The following is a 27,500-nucleotide window of genomic DNA, read 5'->3' as shown; positions in this document are numbered from 1 at the left end:
GCCACCTCCAAGCGTACCGTGGGTGGGCTGAGGCTGTGTAAGAGGAAGTCCATCTCCATCTGACACACACACACACACACACACACAAGCATGAAAACACACTACACTTAACAAATGACACGATAACAAAACTTCCTGGTTTTATCTCAATCATGGCAGAATAACAGTAACGAAATCAAACAGAAAATATTAAACGCTGCCCCAAGCTTTGGTTGAAAATTACTTTAACCTTAAAGCTTACGTTTGGGTGAAGCCTGTGGGCTGTCGGAGGCAATCTGCCTCATGCGGTTTCCGTGGCAGCTGAGAGCCACCAGGCGGGAGATTATGGCCGTCTTGCCAAAGCCAATGTTGCCAACGAGCACCACGCCCCGGTTGGTCGCACGGTTGGTGCTGCTCAACTGAGCATCGATTTCTTGGAAGAGCCACTCACGGCCCGTAAACACAGAGTCCACTGTGATGCTGGGAACCTCGAAGAGCAACGGCTTTAGCGCTATGTCCTGGAGCCTGTATGGAGCGAAGCGCACTGAGGGAGAGAGATAAAGAGAGAGAGAGAGAGAGAGAGAGAGAGAGAGAGAGAGAGAGAGAGAGAGAGAGGGATTACCAGCCAAAAAGAATAATGGATATGTAATACTACAGAGAGGACGATTATATTAGTGTTAAATCAAGAAAACTTGACTTCTAGCATCAACAACTACAAATTCACCTGATGAGTGAACTCCTTAAACCACAGTGACGAGTACAAACACTCATTATACAGTATGAGGATATGGAACAAACAAGCCATTTAGGATTTACCAGGGCACACACACACACACACACACACACACACACACACACACACACACACACACACACACAAATGTACAGTAGTAATGGAAAATAAATACAGCAGTTACACAGCAGGTGAAAAGTATGCAGCGTTAGCAGAACAGGAACTTACGTGACTGGGACTGCCAGGCAATGTGGTTAGCAGAAGCTAAGACAGACACACACACACACACACACACACACACACACACACACACACACACACACACACACACACACACACACACACACATATAGGTGAAAGGAGAGAAAAATGCCTGCATTGAGAGAAAAGCTGCATGAAGTAATGAAGGCATAATTGGACAAGAGATGATAAGAATGAAAGCTTAGCCAAAAAGCCAATACATAATGAGAATAATAATAACGTTTAGGCCACTTTAGCTTCTGGGCCACAGATATGGATATTTGGAGAACTAAATGGATACAGATTGTAGTATTGCAAGGCATCCTAACTATATACTGTATAAACTTTCTATGAATCCACGATTTATTTCCTCTTTGTTTGTTGGCGCTACAGCACTTTGTTCAGCTACAGCGCTGTCACTTGGGTTCATATTGCTCCTCACAGCTCAATATAGCAGCTCGAGTACAGAAAAAAGTCACCTTCAACCCAAAATATGCCGTGTTTGCATCATTTCCTGTCATTGACTCGTTTCAGGGTAAAATCACAGGGTTGAGATCACCATGCTCAGGCATTCTGCGCTCTGCTCTGCTTGTGTGTTAGCTTCGTAGCGACGGTGGGAATTTAAAAGCCTTCCTAGACTTCATGGTCACGTTATTAGACACAACTGAACCTGCTGGTGCTGCTTGTAAAGTGGACGATCTAAAGACTGACGCTCATTGTTCTTCCATGCAGAGGTTGTGTTAATTGTCCTGTAAACACCGGGCCACGGTGAATATGTTTTTTTTTTGTGTGGACCTTCAGAAATTTAGTGGGACATGCTAGTCTAGTGGTTCAGGTGTTGGGCTACCAATCAGTAGGTCTTGAGTGTGAATCCCAGGTCCACCAAGCTGCTACTGCTGGGCCACCGAGCAAGGTCTCTAACTCTCAATTGCTCAGTTGTATAAAAACGTAAGCCGCTCTGGATAAGGGTGAGTGGCAAATCTAAGTTTCATGCTTTTTTCAGTAGTCAGTCGTACTGCACCTCTTCAGCTACTAATCTAATATGTGGGTAAAAATCGTCTGCAGCCAAATGAATGAAATATTTCAGAGATCGTAGTATAGGGTTTTACTATTGCTGCAAAATAGCATAGACAGATAGATAGATAGACAGATGTAATTATAATGTAAATATCTGGCAACATTCCCGCTCCGATGCAGGTCCATTAAAAATGAATGTAGCTTTAGATCTCATCTACTGTAGGTCGGACGTTCCTGCTCCTCCACATGGTTCCTGTCATTTTTACAGCTGATTTTAATTACAGATGAGGAAAGCTCAGTAAAACCCTGCTGTTCTCACTGGAGTTGTGAGGCACCATAAAGTAAAGCATATGGAGTGAAAGTGGTCCTGTTTGTTCAAATGTGTCCCGTGTTTAAGTCGTGCTACATCCCTGCTTTGCTGTAAGTAATTTGATGTGATGCTATAATTGTCATCAACCTGCTGCAGATGCTGCAATACCAGTAATAACAGATTGTACATTAAGGTTATAAAAGATAATCGTCTCACTTTAACTCTCTCTGTCTTTCCTTTTTTTTCTATCTTTCTGCTTTCCTTCTTTTTCCAAGGTGTGAGCTGATTTAATTACTGACCTGCTGACAGTGACTCAGCAAACAGGCTCTAACAGAAAGTAGATGAAGAGCAAGCTCCATATGACTGAAGTGTGTGTGTGTGTGTGTGTGTGTGTGTGTGTGTGTGTGTGTGTGTGTGTGTGTGTGTGTGAGAGAGAGAGAGAGAGAGAGAGAGAGAGGGAGAGAGAGAGAACGAGAGAGAAAGAAAGAGAGAGAGACATAGAGAGAGTGTGTGTGTGTATGTGCAAGACAAAGGGCGGGATAAAGAGAGAGAGAGAGAGAGAGTGTGTGTGTGTGTGTGTGTGTGTGTGTGTGTATGTATATATGTGTGTGTGCATGTCTGTATATGTGTGTGTACATGTGTGTGTGTGTGTGTGTGTGTGTGTGTGTGTGTGTGTCACCCTGGAGAAAGGTTAAGCTCAGTGTATTCTGGAGGGACAGAGACACTGATACACAGAGACTAAGAGCAGACACTGATGTCACTCAGTACAAACCTTCACACACACACACACACACACACACACACACACACACACACACACACACACACACACACACACACACACACACACACACACACACACACACACAGGAGGCCAGAGCAAACAGACTGAGGAATCAGATCAGGAAAAGAGAAAGCCGTTTAATGTTTAAACACCAATTTATAACACACAGAAAAGGGAGTGTGTGTGTGTGTGTGTGTGTGTGTGTGTGTGTGTGTGTGTGTGTGTGTGTGTGTGTGTGTGTGTGTGTGTGTGTGTGTGTGTGTGTGTGTGTGTGTGTGACCAGGGCTTGACTAATACACTAGGCACCACTGTGGAGATGTTCATTAGTCAGAGTGGTGAAAAGAGACACATCAGGCAGACGGTAAGGAGACGAAAGCTACACAACTTTATTAGTCTGAAAATACTTCAGTTCTGATCAACTAACTAGTGTGGAGGTAACGTCGTCTTTATATTCTCTCACTTTTATAGAGCTTCATCAGTAATGTCGAGGTGTCTGTGGGTTTTAGATCTCACCACACACACACACACACACACACACACACACACACACACACACACACACACACACACACACACACACACACACACACACACACACACACACATATCTACACACACATACACACAGATATCTACACACACAAACACACACACACATGCACACATATATACACACGTCTACACACACATATACATGCACACGTATATACACACACACACACACACACACACACACACACACACACACACACACACACACACACACACACACACACACACACACACACACACACACACTTTTCCTTTTAGGTTTTTTTAATGATCTGGTGAATACGGTGGATTTGAAGCTTGGGCATCGATGAATGCAGTGTGTAGATGTTTAGTGTGTTTGAGTTGCTGTTTAAGTCCTTGTGGATTAATTGAAGTAAAATAATAAATACAAGATGTGTTATCAGTCTTGACACTGAACACAGACACAGACACAGACACACACACACACACACACACACACACACACACACACACACACACACTAGATACACTACCTCTCAGATCCTGGCCAGATCTTCCGGAGGCCATGTTGTTCTGGCGTGCCATGCGCAGTGAAGTCCGGAGCGGAGCGTGCCTCTGTTCATCCAGATAAGCCAGGTCCTCTAGATGAGCTGAACTGGTGGCTGATGGTGCGGAGAAGAAACGGAAGAGAAACCATGAGCGGTTGTATGAATGAGTATAATGCAAATAAAGAGACATTGTGTTGCATCATAACACCAAATTAGACTAGAATTAAACCTCCATGTTGATCATTTGAGCCCATTTAAGAATCATCATCATCATCATCATCATGACCTGGAACAGAAAACATCAACGAAGCAGCAGAGGAAAGGTTTTGGAGCTGAGATTTGGATTGGAAAAGGATGACATGCTTATTAGATGCCTTCATTTCATCTATAATTATGAATAATCATATCCATGGCTTCTTTTTTGGAATTTTCTATATTATCTAATTATATCTGTATTATTGAAACTATATTATTTTTTTTTAATATTTTAAAATTAAATTTTAAACTTTAAATTGTCTATATTCATTTCTTCATTTTGATCCTTATATTTTCTTTTTTTTTATTGTTATATATTTATTTCTTTTTCTCTCTTTTCTGTTTCCATACTTCTGTAAAGTTGCTTTGAGACGATGGGAATTGTTTAAAGTGCTATACGAATAAATTGAGTTATTATTATTAATTACTGTCCGGCGTCACCTAAATGTTCCACGGACATCAGAACGTGTAACTTAAAAAGCAAAACGATAAAGAAAAAATCTCAAACTTCTACATGTTCTTGTATTTCTCCAGGGTTTAAATCCAGTGATCCTCTAACTGTTACACATCATGTGTATTCTGCCGAACTCTCTTTTCTGATTGGTGTTTCTATGGTAACAGCTCATGCGACTAGTGCGGTGGATGCTCTACGTAATCGAAGCCTGCTACTAACAAATACATTTAAAGTGTTAAAGCTTCTGGAAGGAGATTTACTGTAGGTTTATTTAGCATTCAGTGAAGTGACGTGACATACGGCGAAGTACGGTGACCCATACTCAGAATTCGTTCTTTGCATTTAACCCATCTAAAGTGCACACACACACACACCGTGAACACACACCCGGTAGTGGGCAGCCATTTATGCCGCGGTGCCCGAAGAGCAGTTGGGGGGGTTCGGAGCCTTGCTCAAGGGCACCTCAGTCGTGGTATTGCCGGCCCGACACTCGAACCCACAACCTTAGGGTTAGGAGTCAGACTCTCTAACCATTAGGCCACGAATTCCCCCCATTAGGGAAGGAGTCTATAGTGCCAGGTGAATCGCAAGGAGCTTTTGGATTTGGACTTGGACTTGAGTTGGGTCTTGGGATGAGTAAAAGCCCGAATGGAACTCTGTGAACTGTGGACTAAATCGGGCTTGACCATATGTATTCATCATCTGCACAAAGGGAAGCTTCAAAGACATTGCACAATGTATACAAATATGTAGTTGAGGTGCGTTTTGTAAATTCTTGCCACATAATCCAAGAACCTAGGAAGTGAACCGTCTACGCCAGGGGTCGCCAACCCGCGGCTCCGGAGCCGCAAGTGGCTCTTTCATCCCTCTGCTGCGGCTCCTTGTAGATTTGGAAAATAAAGATTTAATTCAAATTTATTTTATTTTAGTTAGTTAGTTACATTAGTCAGTTTAAAAAAAGTAATTCTAAATTCTAAAATTATGATGCTCTTGTAACATTAAAATAAACCGTGTTTAATTTTTTTTCCGCTCAAAATATGCATCATAACCGCCGACTTGCGAAATCTGACACACAGAAGCAGACGCATTTTTGGTTTGCTGCAGCCGGCAAGTTAAAATTTTGATGTCATGCAGGACTGTCAGGTGTCACGCATTGAGAGTGACAGTCACGCATTCGGGTCTTTTCTCACGCTCTCGCGCCACACATCGTATTTCTCATGCAGAAAAACTTTTTGACTATTTATCATATATTTAATAAGCTGCAGCGCCCAAAACGTATCAGTCCGCACCGCTGTCTCTAGGGAACCGCGCAGGAATCAAGCTCGTCTCCCCTGAAGTTATTAGTCAAGCCTGACACTTATCAGCCAATCAAAAAAGAGGCTACACAATAGCCAATCAGAAAATAGCACTATCTGGGAAAGATTTAACCCAACAACCAATGGTGCGGGGTGTGTGTGTGTGTGTGTGTGTGTGTGTGTGTGTGTGTGATTTCACGCTTGCCTGTCTTCAAAACTTGAGAGCCGAAGAGGACTCGATTAGACATAGAACATTTTATTTAAAAAGTAACCTTAACCTTTTTATTAAGGTTAGTTCAAACTGCTCAAAATGAAAAACAGCTCTGTGAGTGTTTAAGGTTGCCGACCCCTGGTCTACGCTCATGCTAATAAACATACCTCGGTTCTCCTTTTTGCCGTACTATTAAGCAAACCTATACGAACTCATATTCTGCTGTATCTGCAATGCAGCACACTGCCTGAGTAGGTCTGTCTCTCGGGTCTCGCTCACTGAAGCTGAACTCGGTGGGTACGCAAACTGTATTTGAGAGTGAGTCTGTGTGTGAATTTGGGCACATAAAAACACACACACACTCACACACGCACACACACCTCTACAGGGTATGACTTTTCACCAGGTTTCCAATCTCCCAGTGGACTGCAGGAGGTAGAAGGAAGCTCTGCACAGCGATGATGAATCAACACCTACAATGTCCATTTCAGGTTACATTTTCAGGCCCCAAAGTAATAGAGTCGATTTATTCTTTCCAGGTTTGCTACAGCAGTGGTCCCCAACCCCCGGGACCAAATGGTACCGGGCTGCCCAAGAAACATTAAATTATTTCCATTTTATTTACTCTCGGGTTTGTGGGACTTTCCATGGACGAGAGGTTAATAACCGGGAGCTGAGAGACGTCACCTAAAGCCACACCAATACCGCGCAGGCGTAAAATATGATATCTGGCCGGTTTTAGGTGACGTCTGGAGCTGAGCGGCTGCGAGCGGCAGTGGTGTTGTAGCTTTGGTGGAGAGAGAAAGTGTGTATCGCTCTTCTCTCTGTTCACCGGTACTTTGTCATGTTTAACAGTGCTTGGTGTACGTGTATATTGTGTTTGCTCAAATTTACCCCACGAATTAGCAACAATGAGCACGAAACAGACGTCGTTAGAAAGTTAGAAACTCTGCTGGTGTTCTGGATTAAAGTCATAGCGGAATACCCTGAGATTGTCTCCACAGCACTTAAATCCCTATCGCCATTTCCGACATGCTATCTGTGTGAAGAGGGGTTTTCTGCAGTGATGGCAACCGAAACAAAACAACGGAATAAACTGGACATAAGCAACACACTTCGGGTGTCATTGTCTCCTGTTACCCCAGATGGAACCGTCTCGTTGTAAAGAAACAAGCTCAGGGTTCTCATTGATTTAGCGTTGTAGTGAGTTAAAAAGGCATGTTTAAATACAATTAAAGTAAAATTATTAATTTTAATTTAATTGTATAGCTGCCACCCCCCACCCCCAGGGGGCCGCGGTAAAATTATCAAACATTGACCAGTCCGCGGTGAAAAAAGGGTTGGGGACCACTGTGCTACAGTATACAGGTCTTTGAATTCCTAGTTGCTGGAATCTTTCTGAGCGTGAGGGTTGTTTAAACATTGTCTTGTTCTGCATGACTCTGGATGTCATATGACACTCATATGTATCGTATCTATACAGTATGGAAATATTTTATTATATCTTTTCATGTGACAACACTGACAAAATGACTCGATGTAAAGTTCTGTAGTGAGTGTACAACTTGTATAACAGTGTAAATTTGCTGTCCCATCCAAATTTCCTGCCTCTGTTATTTTCCAGCACTGCCTTAACCCTCCTGGGCATGGGGTTCACCAGAGCGTCACAGGTTGCCACTGGATTCCTCTTCCACTCCTCCATGCAAGAGCAGGTAGATGTTACAGACCTTGTGCTCCTCCACCTTCCATTTGAAGATGCCCCACAGATGCTCAATAGGGTTTAAGTCTGGAGACATGCTTGGTCAGTCCATCACCTTTACCCTCAGCGTCTTTACCAAGGCAGTGGTGGTCTTGGAGGTGTGTTTGGGGTCGTTATCATGATGGAATACTGCCCTGCGGCCCAGTCTCCGAAGGGAGAGGATCGTGCTCTGCTTCAGTATGTCACAGTATGTGTTGGCATTCATGGTTCCCTCAATGAGCTGTAGCTCTGCAGTGCCGGCAGCACTCGTGCAGCCCAGACTGTAGACAAGACACACTTAACTTTGTACTCGTCACCCGGTTGCCACCACACACGTTTGACACCATCTGAACCAAATAAGTTTATCTTGGTCTCATCAGACCACAGGACATGGTCAAAGTAATCCATGTCCTTAGTCTGCTTGTCTTCAGCAAAAGCGGCTTCCTTCTGGGAAGACAGAGATGCAGACCAGTTTGATGCAGTGTGCGGTGTATGGTCTGAACACTGACAGGCTGAACCCCCTCCATCCCCTTCAACCTCTGCAGCAATACTGGAGCATTCATACGTCTATCTCACAAACACAACCTCTGGATATGACGCTGACCACGTGCACTCAGCCTCTTTGGTGGACCATGGCGATGCCAGTTCTGAGTGGAACCTGTCCTGTTAAACCGCTGTATGGTCTTGTCCAACATGCTGCAGCTCAGTTTCAGGGTCTTGGCCATCTTATAGCCCATGCCATCTTTATGTAGAGCAACAATTGTTTATTCAGATCCTCAGAGAGTTCTTTGCCATGAGGTGCCATGTACTTGAACTTGTAGCACAGTGTCTTTTCTTAAGTGTTGTCATATGAACATATATAATAAAATATTTACAAAAATCTAAGGGGTGTAATCACTACTCACGTCTTATAGACTGCTGTAGAGAGGACATTATTTACATTTACTTATCGTTATTTATTGTCCAGTGTCACCTAAATGAGGATGAGGTTCCCTTCCGAGTCTGGTTCCTCTAAAGGTTTCTCCAGCAGTTTTATCTCACCACCGTCACTGCAGGCTTGATCATTACAGATAGATAATACACCACTAACCTTTCTGGGTTGTGGGAACACCCATTCACACGGTACGGACAATTTCGAAACGCCAATCAACCTACAGTGGATGTCTTGTTATTGGTGAAGGAAAGTCAGGGCAGATTCTCAGGGCAGGTTTTTTTCTAGTTTAAACTTTCAGAAGATTTCATCAAAATGACATGAAGGTTTTTCCAGGCTGGATGTGGTGCTTTAGCGTAACTCGTTCGTGGAGCACGCGATGATTTAACGATCTCTCCTAACAGTGCACTTGATCATCCTTGTCAGTAGGTTATGACTCCTTACAGCATCTCACTGAAGTTTTTATAACTATGCCCTCTGCTGTCTGCACATTTTATGAGTCACTGAATTAGAGTCTGTTAAACAAATAAAGGTTCGGATAAACGTGTTTCGGGGACAGTTAATAACAAACCGTCTCTAGCGCACGATGGAGGAAGTAGAACCTTTAGCCTTCGTGTTGCAGGGCATCGTTTATTAGAAGAATGTTTTTCCTCACGGAATTTTTGGTCCGTTCTTTCTTCGGCCCGAGTGGCACTATGACACAAGATAAGAGTTTATTGAAAGACCTTAATTTCCCTTCTTGATGAATAACATCTTATCTCATGATCAAGGCTAATCCTTGGAAAGTGCATGCTAGTAATTTCATGCCTTATGCACCTCGTTCCATGTAACGAAACAAATCTGGAGCGCAAGGCGAGGTGCTGATCATTTTGTGTACTTAAAAATACTGAGGACCTCTAATAATATCTGCACGGCACTCGGGCTGCGGCGCAATCATCGGATAATTCGGTGAGCCTGGCGGTGTTAGGGCGAGAACATAATGTGCGCTGCAATTACAACAAGCCGTGGACTAATGTCCTTGATAATTACAGTTATGATTGTGTATGGCGGTAGATGGATGTGATTGCTAACACAGAGCTCGATAACCTGTTTAATTAAAGGTTCCAGCACTACCTTTAGATGAGAAACGAAAGCTTTGTGAAATAACATGAGCTACGTTAACTAACCGGAAAGGACGGATTGAAGAGAAGAGAAGCACCCTGCTGTTTATGTTTCAGCTCACCGAGCTCTTTAGGAAGATCCTCGGCTAAACCCGAGGATACAATAGACACAATAGACTTGCGCATCACAGCGTTTAGATACATCCTTTTGCCCTTGTGACAAATTGCCGTGATTATGCAGGGCATTGGGATTGCTATCGATCGATCATGCTACCTTCTTCCTCCTTCCATTATTCCTTCCTTTTTTTTCAGTGTGTAATTCTTCCATCGCTCTCTATCTCTATAGATTTGATGTCATGCTCAAAGGGATTTGGAGACGGCTTAAACCTTCGAGTGTTGATCTGCTCTATCATGGGAGTTCAACCCGATCCTCCTTTTCAACTTTTTCTTTCTTCTCTTTTTCCCATTTTTTTGGTTGATAATCCTCAGCTTCACATCCGGTTGGTCCTTGACAACAGGTCAGAACAGTTGCTCTTCGTCACCGTTCTCATCCTCAACTCAATATTTTGCCACAACTTTCTCTACGAGTAACTAAACACACTCAAGTACTACTCATTAGCACAGATAAGAGTTAGCCTGGTCCTTACTGTGCCTTTCCTCGGGTTTCCATGGTGAAAAAATGAAGGGAGGAGGAGAATTTTACTTATTGCATTTTGGCACATGACCTTATACAGAGCAACCTACTTTTTTATTATCTCATGTTATGCAAGGACCTAGTGTTGGCTCGGTGGACCTGAGATTAGAGCTCACAAACTTCTGATCGCTAACCTTTATTGTATGTGTATTGTTTTGTATTGTAGATAGATAGATAGATAGATAGATAGATAGATAGATAGATAGATAGATAGATAGATAGATAGATAGATAGATAGATAGATAGATAGATAGATAGATAGATAGATAGATAGATAGATAGATAGATAGATAGATAGATAGATAGATAGATAGATAGACAAGCAGATAGATAGATAGATAGATAGATAGATAGATAGATAGATAGATAGATAGATAGATAGATAGATAGATAGATAGATAGATAGATAGATAGATAGATAGATAGATAGATAGATAGATAGATAGATAGATAGGATGTGATGGTCCAGCGGTCCAGGCGCTGGGTTCCTAATCGGAAGGTTGGGGTTCAAGGCCACAAGCTGCTGAGACGTCTACGTTGGGTTCTTGAGCAAGGCCCACATGATGGCTGACCCTGCGCTCTGACCCCAGACTCATAATAGCCTGGGATACAGTATGTGAAAATTGGGGCAGTCCTGGCCTAATGGTTCGAGTCTCGGGTTGGCTATGACTGAGGTGCCCTTGAGCAAGGCACCAAATCCCCCCAACTGCTTCCCGGGCGCCGCAACATAAATGGCTGCCCACTGCTCCGGGTGTGTGTTCACGGTGTGTGTGTGTGTGTGTGTTCACGGTGTGTGTGTGCACTTTGGATGGGTTAAATGCAGAGAACAAATTCTGAGTATGGGTCACTGTCACTGATAGATAGATAGATAGATAGATAGATAGATAGATAGATAGATAGATAGATAGATAGATAGATAGATAGATAGATAGATAGATAGATAGATAGTGTGGTGGAAATTTTAGACAGACTGACAGTGCTGACCATCTTAATAAAATGTTATGGTGTTACACCACACAAAGCTTCATCGTATCTGTTTTGTTTTCCGAGCACGAAATGATGATTTCATGAGAACAGCAGATAAACTGTATGTCAAGCCTTGAACCTAAACAGAGCACAATAATCATATTACTACAGGATAATGCGGTGCTGAGGGGCTCGGCTTTACCGTCTAAAAAAAATCTAATCACGTAGGTAGAAAGCGTCTAATATTAAGAGCGCTGATGTAGGATCGTCTCTCTGGTTAATATAATCACGTTTAGTCAACTAACTCCGAGTGAGACGTGTCAAAAGAAAGGTGATAGGAAGGAAGACAAAGCCGCCAGCACAAGAGACTCCCAAAGTCTATTTAAAAAAAAAAAAAAAAAAAAAAAAAACATTAAGTCTGGTGTTTTAAAATGTCCTTCATCTTGAAATGTAATAAAAATGATGTTTTTTCTCTCTACCCTGCTGTTCCATGCCATCATTAGAAGGCTTTATACACTAATACTCTACAGTGCTGACATTTGAAATCATGAATCATCAGGAAGCACTTTTTAAGCCCACTATGCAGGACGTTAGGGCATCACACTGAGTAGTTTCTGCACTCCTACCAAACGGTGCGTCCGATCCTTTAGTCAGACGATCGCGAAACGACGGTAAAGGTTGTTAAACAGATTTTAGATTTTTTTTTTTTCCTGGGAGGGTAATAAAGGGTCAAAACAGGAAGTGAGACGACATCTCTGACTGAGAAATTCGTTTTGAATAATATATCGCTTATGTTTTCTTTTCTATTTTTACTTTAGTATTAAAAAGACACCCCACCCCCACCCCCCATCCCCAAGGACGTAGGCCCACACCTGTACTACTAAAAAAAGAAAGTGAGCAGGTCACGGACAGCAGACGGGACACCAAACCAACAGAGCAGCCATTTTCTACTAACAAGGTGTCGCTGCTGAAGCTGGAGCCCTGGGATTACAGTTTCACACTTCCCAACAAGAACAACAACAACAATAAACAAGCTCTTAATCTGTAAAACCAGTCAGATGTCAAGACACACACTCTGTTGGTCTGGGCTTTGGGGATGGAGGCAAATCTTCAGTAGAATAACAAACGGTTCAAGAATGATTTTCATGATTAACATTAACACACTTGATTTCCTCTTTCTCTTCTTTTCCTCTTCGTACTAAACAGATGCTAGGAAAGCTTCCTTAGGGTTAGTACACATTTAGAATACTGAAGCCTTCGGAGACACCCTCCATAACGGCCCCGCACCCTGAGCGAAGGACGGATGGATGAATGGAGACGTCTGACTCTGTCCTGGAGAGTGTGTTAAGCCAGAGCCAGAGTCTCAGGGACATTTTAATAAACATGGGAAAATTCACCTGACACTAAACATTGCATCAGAATTCATTAAAGCGCTGACTTTGTCAGTTCATCTGTTCTGAAACAACGTTGTGTCGCAATGTACAAAAGATCAAAAGTGGAGGGATAGATAGATAGATAGATAGATAGATAGATAGATAGATAGATAGATAGATAGATAGATAGATAGATAGATAGATAGATAGATAGATAGACAAGCAGACAGACAGATAGATAGATAGATAGATAGATAGATAGATAGATAGATAGATAGATAGATAGATAGATAGATAGATAGATACACAAGCAGGCAGATAGATAGATAGATAGATAGATAGATAGATAGATAGATAGACAGACAGACAGACAGACAGACAGACAGACAGATAGATAGATAGATAGATAGATAGATAGATAGATAGATAGATAGATAGATAGATAGATAGATAGATAGATAGATAGATAGACAAGCAGACAGACAGATAGATAGATAGATAGATAGATAGATAGATAGATAGATAGATAGATAGATAGATAGATAGATAGATAGACAGACAGACAGACAGACAGACAGACAGACAGACAGATAGATAGATAGATAGATAGATAGATAGATAGATAGATAGATAGATAGATAGACAAGCAGGCAGATAGATAGAAAGACAGAGATAGATAGATAGATAGACAGACAGACAGACAGACAGACAGACAGACAGACAGACAGACAGACAGATAGATAGATAGATAGATAGATAGATAGATAGATAGATAGATAGATAGATAGATAGATAGACAAGCAGACAGATAGATAGATAGATAGATAGATAGATAGATAGATAGATAGATAGATAGATAGACAAGCAGACAGATAGATAGACAGATAGATAGATAGATAGATAGATAGATAGATAGATAGATAGATAGATAGATAGATAGATAGATAGATAGATAGATAGATAGATAGATAGATATCTCAGACACCTTCTACATTAATCTGGCTAAAACGTGTTAACCAGCTTCTTCAGCCGCTGAGTCAGAGCTTGCATTCAGAGCATAATTCTAATCAGTTATGTATAATCACGTCACATCACGTCACATCACGTCACATCACGTCTAATCAGTTATATATAATCTCGTCACATCACGTCACATCACGTCTAATCAGTTATATATAATCACGTCACATCACGTCACATCACATCACGTCACATCACGTCTAATCAGTTATATATAATCACGTCACATCACGTCACATCACATCACGTCACATCACGTCTAATCAGTTATATATAATCACGTCACATCACGTCACATCACATCTAATCAGTTATATATAATCACGTCACATCACGTCACATCACGTCTAATCAGTTATATATAATCACGTCACATCACATCACATCACGTCTAATCAGTTATATATAATCATGTCACTTCTCTTAACTGAAGCATACACAATTAAACAGGAGATTTTCGTGAATGGGAACCGAGCTGGGGGTATTGACTCACCTGCCACAGAGTTCGGGCGGGGCATGAGGTACAGGGGGGTGGGGTGAGTGGAGTGGTGGGTGGAGCTGGGTTCAGGAATCTTGTTGAGGCTGTGGGTGGAGGCAGCCATGTTTTCATCAAGGCGGTAAAGGCCAGAGTCGAGTGTGGCGCGTTGCGAATGCCAAAGTTTGAGGCTGCTGGCGCGAGTGCCCTCTCCATGCTTGGCACTGCGATCCGCAGGCTCTGAGTAACTCGTCAGTGTGGCTGGGTGCGAGAGGACAAAGAGGGTGGTAGAGAAGGGAAAACAACAGAATGGTCATTATTAAAGGATAAAGACAATCTGCTGAGCTACAAGATGAAGTCCAGACACACGCACGTGAGAGCAGACACGTGAGATATTCAGGTTGAACTAAATATCTGCAACAATTATTCATTTCAAATATATTCTGAAAAGAAATAAAAGTTTTCACATGAACCTCTCACATGAACCTCTCACATGAACCTCTCACATGAACCTCTCACATGAACCTCTCACATGAACCTCTCACATGAACCTCTCACATGAACCTCTCACATGAACCTCTCACATGAACCTCTCACATGAACCTCTCACATGAACATCTCACATGAACCTCTCACATGAACCTCTCACATGAACCTTTCACATGAACCTCTCACATGAACCTCTCACATGAACCTCTCACATGAACCTCTCACATGAACATCTCACATGAACCTCTCACATGAACATCTCACATGAACCTCTCACATGAACCTCTCACATGAACCTCTCACATGAACCTCTCACATGAACCTCTCACTCTCAGTATTCAAAACAGGTGACTATGCAATTATGCAAAAAAATATACATATATAGTTTTTTTTGCATATTAAAAAACTTGTGAGTTTATAACAGAGGTCTTTTTAAATGAAGCTCTAAATCTGTGTACTGCTGATCTCAGGGATGGAGGAACGTGTGCTTGTGTTTTACTAAGTCATTTTTTCAGCACAGGGTTGTTATTATTATTATATTATCAGAACAGATTACAGTTTATTGTGTGCTTTTGAATGTATTTACATCCGATTTTCTCTCATGTATTGAGATGGTTGTTTGGACTAATCACAGGTTCAGTGAATAGAGATTTAGATTAAAAATAGATCAGGTCCGGAAAAAACCCATCAGATATCACTGGGACTAGATTCTGGCAAATTTGCCACAGAGTTCTAGAAGCTTGCTTGTTACATCCGAGTAGCAGAATTGACATAATTAATTGTAAATATGTAAATAATTTATTATTATAAGAAACTGGCTGTTAAAATATCTGTGATTAAGTGAAACAATTTTACTTGAAATGTGGCTTGTAATGCACATAATTGTGGTGGAGATAAATAAAATAAAACACACACACACACACACACACACACACACACACACACACACACACACACACACACACACACACCACACACACACACACACACACACACACACACACACACATATGTAGATCATATACACAAGGCATAGATAGATAGATAGATAGATAGATAGATAGATAGATAGATAGATAGATAGATAGATAGATAGATAGATAGATAGATAGATTAAAACAGACAGAGACCATGAGATAGACAGGCAGACAGATATATAGATAGATGGATGAGACCAGCAGTGTTGTGGGTTTGATTCTCAGCTCAGGTGTTTGATTTTACCCCTGAATGTGTGTGTGTGTGTGTGTGTGTGTGTGTGTGTGTGTGTGTGTGTGTGTGTGTGTGTGTGTGTGTGTGTGTGTGTGTGTGTGAACTCACCAATGATGCCACTGTCTCTGCTTTCCAGCGTGGAGGTGGGGCTGCTGATGGCTTGTCCTGGAGCTCCAGCAGGCAGAGTGGAGCAGGGACTGCAGGCCGGAGGAGATGCTGTGCTGCTGGTCAGAGTGGAGCATGGACTCATCCTGCCGCTCACTCCCACGCCCTTAAACACACACACACACACACACACACACACACGCTTTGTTCGTGTTTGGTGTTGCTGCATGAAGTTTAACCTAACACTTTAACCAACCTTCCAGAAGTTTGTCCCAACACTTCCAAATTTCTAACTAGGAATCTTATCTTCAGACTGCGAGAAAAATACAACCTTTATCTTAGAGAGGAGGCGGGGCTTAACCTGTTACTAGGTGACACATTATTTTGAAGACTGTGATTGGTTGTCCGATAAAAAAAGGAGTGCTTTTAAAATCTGGTCTGTTATAAACCTTCGCTTTGTCTCTATGTTATGATATTTGAGTCTTTATTGTAGGGATTACGTTCGTTACCCATCATATTACAGATGTTCTAACATCTGTGTGTTAGAAATGTAATGTAAATGTAACTGTAAACATCTCTGACAAACAGCAGAAATGTCATACAGACAAATGATATCTGTTATATTATATACGATCTAATCTGCATCAATACTGAATACAATACATTTCTTCTCCTTCTTCACCTTTCAGTCATTTTCTCCTCTGATTAAAAATAATAATAAAAAACTTCTTAATCCTCCTTAAAAGTCCTCCTCACTTCTCCTAACACTTTCTGACCTCATGAGCTCTTTTAAGGGTTACTATCCTTATGAAGAACTTTAATCTTTACTAGGATCTTCTCTGCAATTAGAAGTTTAAACGTCCACAATTCTAAGAATTTTCGCCACTAGGAGAAACTCTTTACACGAATATGGAGACCTGGAGTGCTCCGTGGTCCTTTTCACACAGAAACACCTTTCTTTTTTTTTTTTTACTTCCTTTTCTCAAACTTTTTTTTTTCTACTGGTTTCAGATCAGAGATTTTCTGTTTAATGTCCTGTTTAATCCTCTGAGCTACAGTTAGATCCTACGTTGCTTCACTATTTCTACATAATCCTCCTTCCTCATCAGTTTTATTTATTTATTTGTTTATTTTTTGATGCATGATGCTACCGACCCCATGCTTCAAACCTAGGACTAACTTCCCATTACGAGCCTCATCCTTTTCTCAGCATTCGTTCTCGGTGCTGATCGTTACGGGTTCAAAATGGGTTCAATTTTTGTTGTTTTTTAATCGTTTTTATTTTGTTTGTTGCGAAAGAGTAGATATTTCTCAGTAGATAACTGAGAGGCTTCTAATATATTAAAAAAAAAAGCTTCTCTGTGGATGGCTGAGAAAAAAAAGAGAAAAAAGAGAGAGAAAGAGAGAGAGAGAGAGAGAGAGAGAGAGAGAGAGAGAGAGAGAGAGAGAGAGAGAGAGAGAGAGAGAGAGCACGAGTTCTGGCTCCGGCTCTGTACAGCCCATTCAACCTAAACGGCTGTCACACACTGTGACAGGGCTTGCTATGTTCCTCCATCTTGGCTCAGTTTTTTTTCCATCAGCCTATTCATTCCCTGGAGTCACTGACTGTCACGGAAATAATTATTTATATAGCACCTTTCATTTCCAATAAAACCAAGGCGCTTTACATGGAAGAACAATACAAGCAAAGAGACAATAGACTGCATAAGCGAACAGGGCTGAAATCATCAATAAATCAATAAAATCTTAAGTAATATTTACTAAAGGCTGTATAGAGAAATGGGTTAAGACCTCGTGGCTTTAATAGAGAACTACTACAGTCTTGATTCAGAACAATACATTATTATTATTATTATTATTAATTTGTTCATTTTCTACCGCTTATCCGAACTTCTCGGGTCACGGGGAGCCTGTGCCTATCTCAGGCGTCATCGGGCATCGAGGCAGGATACACCCTGGACGGAGTGCCAACCCATCACAGGGCACACACACTCTCATTCACACACACACTCACACACTATGGACAATTTTCCAGAGATGCCAATCAACCTACCATGCATGTCTTTGGACCGGGGGAGGAAACCAGAGTACCCGGAGGAAACCCCCGAGGCACGGGGAGAACATGCAAACTCCACACACACAAGGCGGAGGCGGGAATCGAACCCCCAACCCTGGAGGTGTGAGGCGAGCGTGCTAACCACTAAGCCACCGTGCCCATTATTATTATTACTTATTTGTTTTTTGTTTTTGTTTTAATATTTGGAGATCCATTTAAGGCAAAATATAAGAAATAATTCAGATGAATGAATGCAGCAATTGCTCATGAGTTTATAAACCTTACAGACAAATGAACGGAGAGACGAATTATTTTGAATCCTTTGGATACACACGGTATATTCATCGCACCACCGATAAGACCTAGGAATTTATATCGAGGAATAGACTTCTTCTTCTCCGTCCATTGCTCTTTAAACAATATTAAATACATAAACATAACACAGAATATCTCAATGTCTTTAAAATTTACATAAGAATTTCTCTCCCCACATGGACGACATGGGAGGTGAGACGCACTTAAGAAAGATCCGCTTATCCCAATGACTTTTGCATTCTTTAACAATACAATGATATGCAGTGAAACGTGAGATAAAAGAGGATACGTCATCATCAGATACGTGACAAGAAGGAAAAGGATGAAGCGCTGGATCAAGTGCTATTTTTATCAGCTTTTTTAGCAAGCAATAAAATAAACAGTTTTCTGATTTGTGCCAATTTAAAGGGGTCTAAATGCTAAGATCTGGCAACCCATAAAGATAAGCTGAAGTGTGCCGTGACTTAAGACCGATGTAAACTCATTAACTCTGAACTGGACCTGAATTTTATTGGTTAATAACCGTGAAAGAAAATCATGGAAATGATTAGAAATGGTCTAAACAAACATTCAGCACTGTGATCTATCTAAAGTGAAGTGACGTGTCCTACCTGCGCGTCCTCGGCCTCCTCTATGCTGTAGTGCAGCTCCGGAGGGCCCTCGCTCATTTTGTCTCCGAGCAGGAAGCCAAGGCGAGTCATCAACGTGTTGGCAGCCTCATCCACTGAAGGAGGGGGGCCGAGCTCCTCACCTACTTCCCCTGATGGAGAGGGGGGCAGAACGAGAGTGGGAGTTAAATGAGGCGCTAAACTTCAGAGTCCATTAAAAGAAGCACTCAGTGCACTGGTGTATCAGGTTCATCTCTCGTTAGTTGTGTGTCAGCTTCATGACTGTCATGGCAGGAAAAAAACCCCACAGGTAGAAAACAAATAAAATAAACAGTAATAAAAAATAAAAAGTATAACAAAAAAGTATATAAAGTGACTTATATAAGCAGGTACGGTGTGTGCCTGAGGGTGGTGCAGTTACGGAGGGGCTGAGTGATCCACAAACACACACTCACACACACACACACACACACACACACACACACACACACACACACACACACACACACACACACACACACACACACACACACACACACATACACACACACACACAAAAAGGCTGCACAATTCCTTACATATAGTATTGACAAGGCTATAGAAGTAGAAGTAGAGACAGTGAGAATAATAGATTTCTGCAATTCTGTTATGTCTACAGAGAGAGGGGGGGGGGGATAGCACACCTGTTCTCGACCATGCCATTCCACCAGCACCAAGAAATCCTTCCTCGACCCAAACACACTGTATATATGGTTCTGTCACACTGTCATTAAGTGTGTGTGTGTGTGTGTGTGTGTGTGTGTGTGTGTGTGTGTGTGTGTGTGTGTGTGTGTGTGTGTATATGTGTATGTGGACCTCTGTTCTTCACTCAGGGGGGGGTGTGTGTGTGTGTGTGTGTGTGTGTGTGTGTGTGTGTGTGTGTGTGTGTGTGTATATGTGTATGTGGACCTCTGTTCTTCACTCAGGGGTGTGTGTGTGTGTGTGTGTGTGTGTGTGTGTGTGTGTGTGTGTGTGTGTGTGTATGAGTGAGCTTACAATCAAGACACACCCAACTCCCATGAGGCAACACCCACAAATCTCTCCCACACCTCTGTACACAAACTTTATCCTATAAAATGAAGCAAATCAAGCGGGATTTCAATCATTAAGGCAGGAATTTGTCGCTGTAGATCTCTAAAGTGTCGAGAAGAATCGAGGAGATTTTAAAAACTTACATACGACCAATAAACGGCACAGTGAACTACAGCGAGGAATAAACTCGTACTTGTACATCCGTTGTTCTTTAAACATCCTGTATTCATACAGTAGTTATGCTGTTAAATCTCTCCCCATTACAAGTAAACCTCTCTAGATCTCTAGATTCTTTCTGGTCTGACGAGCTGCCTTCAGATAAACGCATGACTAGGTGAGAAGTTACAGAAGCCGCAGTGCTCACGTGACTGCTCCGGGCGCTCGGTTCGGTCCGTTGTATTGTTTTGCTGGGTCTGCATCTGGACTGCATTATAAATCGATGTATAGCTTATTCTATCTAAATCAAACACACGACAAAAAAACCTAGGGATGTTATTATCCAGCTCCTCTACCTGTATTACAACACACTCAGTAATCCAGTCATCCCTTAATCCAGAAAGTCTCCAGAGAGTCTGGGTAAGTGATAGCGATCTCACAAATGAACCTGAACAAAACAGCGATACTGAGAACATCAACGACCTTCTTGCTGTTTAGTAGTCACACCCACTGCATCCTATAGGTTCAGTAGTGTCGTGAGGGCAAACACGAACCTTGTGTGTGTGTGTGTGTGTGTGTGTGTGTGTGTGTGTGTGTGTGTGTGTGTGTGTGTGTGTGTGTGTGTGAAAAATGTGTGTTAAATTCAGAATCTTTAAATGACAACAATGGTGGCTCCAGTGGTTAAAGCTCTGGGTTGAGGATCAGAGTTCAAGCCGCAGCACTGCCAATCTGCCACAGTTGGGCCCTTGAGCAAGGCCCTTAACCCTCCCTGCTCCAGGGTCGCTGTATGATGTCTGACCTTGCGCTCCGACCCCAACCTCCAAAAAATTTGAGATGTGTTTAGAATGAATTTCACTGTACTGTCATGTATATGTGACCAAAATGAAGGCTTCTAATCTATTCTATATAACTGAATATACAGTATCTGGTTAGTACTATATAGTACAATGAAGTCACCCGTCCACCGCAATCCTTGACTCCACCCTTCCTACCAACAATAATTAGACCAAATCTCAAACCTGATTGGCCAGAACTTTCTTTAACAGCAGTTTTGCCTGTAAGTCTGTCTGCCTGTAATAAGCCACATAATCGAACACTAATCAAATAGTAAAACAGAACGTTGCCTGCAGACGTTTATTTACAATAACATTTATCGATCTCGGTGCTTTGTCGCAGTCTCAGGTTTTCAGGCTCGAGCACTTTACTCTTCCTGGTTTCTGAATAAAACAGTATGATTAAGTTTAAAAGAGAGGAACAAAGAGGCTAGTGACGGAACAACTTGCTTCGTGGACTGTTGCTACAATAACTGTTGATACATAACATGCTGTTATGTGTAGATATAGACACGTAAATAACCAGAATCTTCCCTTGCTTGATTGTAAATCTATCCATGACGGACAATCCAAGTTCATATGGGTCTAATGAGGGTTCTGGAAAAGGTTATATATTGATGTTCTGTATATTTGAATGATTAAGTATGTATGTCACATCCTTGCCCACCAGGGCAGTGGGAGCTCAACAGATTATGGCTCTGAGCTGCTGTTGATGGAAGGATTGGGGTTTAACCCCCAGCACTGCCAAACTGTTCCCATTGGTCCCTTGAGCAAGGCCCTTAACTCTCTCTGCTCCAGTGGTGCTGTATCATGGCTGACCCTGTGCTCTGACCCAACCTCCAAAGCTGGGATATGTGAAGAAAGAATTGTGTATACTCTGTCTGAAACAACTTTTTCCTTTTTTTCATAACGTTCTTACCTTTATTTATTATTTCATTCGAGAAATATCCCTGTACCAAAATGTACCGTAGTCGCACCAGGAAGTCAGAATGTGTTGAGATTTCTTTCAGAAGATTGTCTCTGAAAGTAGCTTAAGGCTTGTTAACTAATCAAGCCCAGACAAACAGCATGAATCACATCACGTCTTTCACTCTGATAGCTCCTAATTGTTACTTAATACTCCTGACAGTGAACATTTCATAGGTCATTGCTAAACAGAGGGTTCTTGCAAGTACGTTTACGACAAAAACACTAGCATTTTTTCTGTGAACTCGACAACACTACTCTTGATAGGGGTCCAAGCACCACAGCTTCTTAAACCCAGCCGTTATTTTTCTCTTCTAGGTTTAAAAAAAAACAAAAAACAATGATTTGCAAATTCAGTAGTCGATGCAAAAAGAAAGCAACTGCTACCAGGAACAAGTCTACATTTCCATTTGCAGTAATTAGCAGAGGTCCTTATTGAAGTCTCTATAGAGGAATACATTACCAGTGGTTCACTAGGTTACAGACTTATGATACCATCAACCTGTTCAGGATGTTAAGTGTTTCAGAAAGAGGTAGGTCTTCAACCGTCATTTGCAGACGGTCAGTAGCTCAGCTGTTCAGACATCTAGGGGAAGTTCATTCCGCCACCTCAGTGCCAGAACAGAAGAGTCTCGCTGTATACTGTACCTTCTTCTTACCTGGAGAGACAGTGGGAGCAGCTGAGCAGTGCTGGTAGATCTAAGGGTGTGAGGTGTAAGTGCAAGGAGTGATAAGAGCTTTAAGGGTAAGAGCTGGTCCATTTTTGGCTTTGTAGGCAAGCCTCAGTGTTTTGAAGGTACCGGAGCAGCAGTGGGATGGTATGTGGGAACTTAGGCAGGTTGAAAACAAGTCATGCAGCTGCATTTTGAATCATTTGCAGAGGATGAATTGCGTTCATAGACCTGACAGCTGAGAGTAGAAGTAGTCCAGCCTTGAAATGACAAGAGACTGAATAAGGACCTGAGCAGCCTATGTGGACAAAACGGCCAAATACTTCTAATGTTCTAGAGAAGAAACTGACATGACAGTGTCAAAAAGGACATTTGATTGGCCATGGTTACCTCAAGGTATACTTCAAGCCATGGCCAAATGGGAAATGAGAGAGTTGTGTTGTGAGATGTTGGCACCTTTAAAGCTGCTGTTCTTTTGATGAAAGTGAAAGTGACGTGACATAACGACTGAGTACGGCGACCCATAATCAGAATTCATTCTCTGCGTTTAACCCATCCAAAGTGCACACACACACACAGCAGTGAACACACACACACCATGAACACACACCTGGAGCAGTGGGCAGCCATTTATGCTGCAGCACCAGTTGTAAGGGTTCGGTGCCTCGCTCAAGGGCACCTCAGTCGTGTCCCGAGACGCCCGAGACTTGAACCCACAACCTTAGGGTTAGGAGTCAGACTCTCTAACCATTAGGCCACGACTTTTGATACTGTTTATAACCAGAATAGAACATTAAATATCATCACATGTTTAAAAACTTTCGCACTGTTTAGCTGGTGCTGCTCCTGATCTCCCACCATGGCCCGGAGAGACCGTTAGAACCCCGCTGTGATATTAGTGTGTTTCCCAGTTATCAGTTATGTAACAGATAACTTTATTTAATTATCTATAACATGGGTGTTGTCTAAATCCTTTGTGCTCTCAATCAAAACTAAGCCAAATAATGATTTTAAAGATGGGTTATAAAACCTTGCGTTAGATAAGCCAGGTTGTGGGAGTCTGAAGCCTAATGAGATGCTATTATACAAAGTGCCTAAAAGGTTGTAAATAAGCAGTCGAGTTAAACATGGTAAGGATCATTGTGTTGAGAGGTCAAGACATGACCTAAAGACCAAAAAAGGTTGTCTGGTTAAGGGACACAGATCCACAGCTCGTGGTTAGAGCGAGACTTCCCACAACATTGTCAGTAACCATTTCAAATACAAAGAAATCCAGTGGTCTGAGAGATTTCTGATGTAATCTTTTAGCATTTATATGAATGCTATGAAGTCTTCAAATACTGTTACTACTGTAGATGCACTGAATCTGATCGTTGTGCCCGGTTTCCCTTCACCTCGCTCTCATTTCTCCCGAGGATAGACTCCATATCCATCACGAGCCCGAGCAGGATAAAGTACTTATTATTAATATTAAAAGTATTTTAGTAGTTTGCTGAACAGACCTGCGCTGAGTGAAACCACTCGAGATTGTGGTACCCGGTGTATTGTATAATATTTCCTCAACCTGCACGGCATACAGCTTGTACTATGCTAGAACAGCAAGATATCGTTCGGTTGATTAAATCCGGTACAGGCTGGCTTCATTAGCGATTCTTTACAGAACATATCCCAAAGTTCCTCAGCTGGTGTCTAGACATTATTTTAACCCTGCACTTTATTATTAATAAACTCCATACAGTATTTTTCTTCTTAATTCATCTAATCTCTCCTTTTCTCCTCCCATCTATCTATCCTTTCATCCATTCACTCATCCATCCATCTATACACCCATCCATCCATCTATCCATCCTCCCATCCATCCATCTATCTATTCACCCATTGATCTATCTATCTATCTATCTATCTATCTATCTATCTATCTATCTATCTATCTATCTATCTATCTATCTATCTATCTATCTATCTATCTATCCTTTCATCCATTAGAAATTTCTAATTTAACCTTAATTTCTAATTTAACCTTTTAGTGTGTATATATATATATATGAATGCTAAAGTCTTTCAATTCTGTTTCGAGGTGCATGTCCTCAATCCCTGGACCTTTAACTGAGCTCACCTGATCTAGAGCAACTTCAATTTTATCTCATATTTATTATACAACAGTGGTGGTGTGTACAATGTTTGAGAAATGCTTCAGGGAGCTGAGTCGGGCCGACAAACAAAACAAACGTGTAGCCAATGAGCAGAAAGGGGCGTGTCTTGTCAATATGTGGCAGAGAGAGTGTTCAGTGCACATGTCTGACATTAGAGGACAACGATTGAATACATGGCGGATAAAAACGAAAAGCGAACAGCACTGAAGGAGCAGGAAGGCCTGCGATGGGACACCGAGGCGCTTTTTTCCTTCTCGATAGGTGAGTAACGTTGGTTTTGCTTTGTTACACAGAACTAATATATGCCTTTGTCCTTTACATGATTATGCTTGTGTGTCATTTTTGCTTGTTTGTTTATCTGCAATCGTATTGTTCTTCCCTTCAGCTATGATAAAGACACGTTTCTTTCCAGTAGTTGCCTGGGTTACGTATGTATGTGTGGGCGGAGCTATCGATACAGGGGTGGTACCCATTTGGGTTAGGGGCGTGTTTGTTTTGGTGATTTTATATGTCGACGTTGGCTTTCAAACATCGTGCACCCCACCTTTAAGGGCCTTGTCAGGGGTCCAGGAGTAGCAGCTTGGTGGACCTGGGATTCAAACTCACAACCTTCTAATTGGTAATCCAATACCTCAACCACAAGGCTACCACATCCCCTCCTGCGCCACTTTAATTTGCTTCTCCACTTTTTAAGACTTCGTGTTTCAGAGGAATTCACTCAGTTTCTTTTGAATTGCAAAGCCTTTGTGTTTCTGTTGTGCACTCCAGTTTTGACATGTGACTTCTTTTGAATCTCGCTTCCCTTAGATCTAGGTGTTTTGCCCTGACTGAACTTTTTACCGCTTGTTTTTTGACCTGGGCTTTTGGAATATGGTTTAAATCTTAAATCGTGTGTGTGTGTGTGTGTGTGGGTGTTCCATTACTTTTGCATGTTCTGGTATTTTTGAATGTGTCTATTTTTATGAACATTTCCACATTATCTGGTTTTGTGTGGAACTGTTTGGTACTATGTTTTGGCACCTTGCTTTGTGGATTAAAATCACCCTGCACTTGCATCCTACCTCCGTAATGCTTTGGGACAAACTGGAGTCCTTTAAGCTATAATAAGTACATTGCATTTATAATTTTATGAATATTTTCTTTGTCTCTATATTAAAATAAATATTTCCTTTCTTTCTAAAGACAGAGAATCATGTCGTGGATCCCTGCAGAGATACCCTGCGACATTTATTTATTTATTTATTTATTTATTTATTTATTTATTTATTTATTTATTTATTTATTTCCACAGATACATTCTTCAAATCTAAAAATATGCACCCATGTTAATCTGTTTAAAAAAAAAAAAAAAAAAAAAGCTGAAAAATATATGACCAAATTTTTCTACCGCAGAATATTTTAGGCTTGTTTTTTTGAAATATAGATAACGTGGGGAAGTTTGCCGAAACCTGGCAACCTTCACCATGAGCTTCGCAAACTGTTCTTTCATTCCTTCTTTACATTCAACATTAAGGTAAATTTTACATTGGTTTTCAATTTGTTTTTGTTCGGCGTGAGTCCCTAAAGCTGGCAGACTGTCGCAAAAAAAAAAAAAAGAAATCAAATAAAGAAAGAAAGAAAGAAAGAAAGAAAGAAAGAAAGAAAGAAAGAAAGAAAGAAAGAAAAAGCGCTCTGTTCTTTGTATAAGTACACATATTTGTTGAGAATGTATTCTCTGTTTAATCTGAATATTGTATTCATATGCAGTGACATCCTTAATATACACATTGCTTTCTGAATGTGTTATTATAGTAGACAGACAGACAGACAGACAGACAGACAGACAGACAGACAGACAGACAGACAGACACTGCGAGTGAAGAAGACGGATTATTTCATCCCAATGCTGAGAAACCGACGGCTCAAAGGGCTCCACACTAATCACCATAAGGTTGTGAATTTAAATCCCAGTTCAACTTTTTATGCCATTTATCTGGTGTATGTAGAAATACAGTACACAACTCTGTGTCATTACTGTGTCATTTCATTACTGGAGAAACAGAACATGTTTGAAAATAAATCATCATCATCATCATCTTCATCATCATCTTCTTTATCATCCTCACCTGTGCATGAACGGTCTGAGGGATGTTTTTGTTTTGCACTGAAACGAGCGCATGTATAGATCTCAGTGCCTACGCTCTGTTCTTAAATACACTCTATTACAGGATAAGACACATACAGTAACAGCCC

General features: G+C 41.4%; 1 protein-coding gene across 11 annotated transcripts in view; it reads right to left on the bottom strand.

Moving 5' to 3' along the window:
- Positions 1 to 27,500, bottom strand: part of tanc2b (tetratricopeptide repeat, ankyrin repeat and coiled-coil containing 2b) — a 158,016-nt gene that overhangs the window by 22,647 nt on the left and 107,869 nt on the right. For 9 of the 11 annotated variants that reach the window (XM_047817196.1, XM_047817195.1, XM_047817197.1 and 6 more), the window contains 7 exons: positions 19,422 to 19,570; positions 16,443 to 16,605; positions 14,655 to 14,897; positions 4,110 to 4,238; positions 941 to 976; positions 242 to 523; positions 1 to 59 (listed from right to left, as the gene is read on the bottom strand). The exon at positions 1 to 59 is cut by the window's left edge and continues 66 nt beyond it. In XM_047817196.1, the coding sequence (XP_047673152.1) occupies positions 1 to 59; positions 242 to 523; positions 941 to 976; positions 4,110 to 4,238; positions 14,655 to 14,897; positions 16,443 to 16,605; positions 19,422 to 19,570 (1,061 nt within the window). The remainder of the gene's footprint in view (positions 60 to 241; positions 524 to 940; positions 977 to 4,109; positions 4,239 to 14,654; positions 14,898 to 16,442; positions 16,606 to 19,421; positions 19,571 to 27,500) is intronic. The other 2 variants (XM_047817198.1, XM_047817204.1) reach the window with 1 other exon arrangement.

Source organism: Tachysurus fulvidraco, chromosome 8 (genome assembly GCF_022655615.1).
Source record: "Tachysurus fulvidraco isolate hzauxx_2018 chromosome 8, HZAU_PFXX_2.0, whole genome shotgun sequence".
In the NCBI taxonomy this organism is placed as follows: Eukaryota; Metazoa; Chordata; class Actinopteri; order Siluriformes; family Bagridae; genus Tachysurus; species Tachysurus fulvidraco.
Note: the sequence above shows the minus strand (reverse complement) of the source record. Positions and strands in the feature narration are given on the sequence as shown.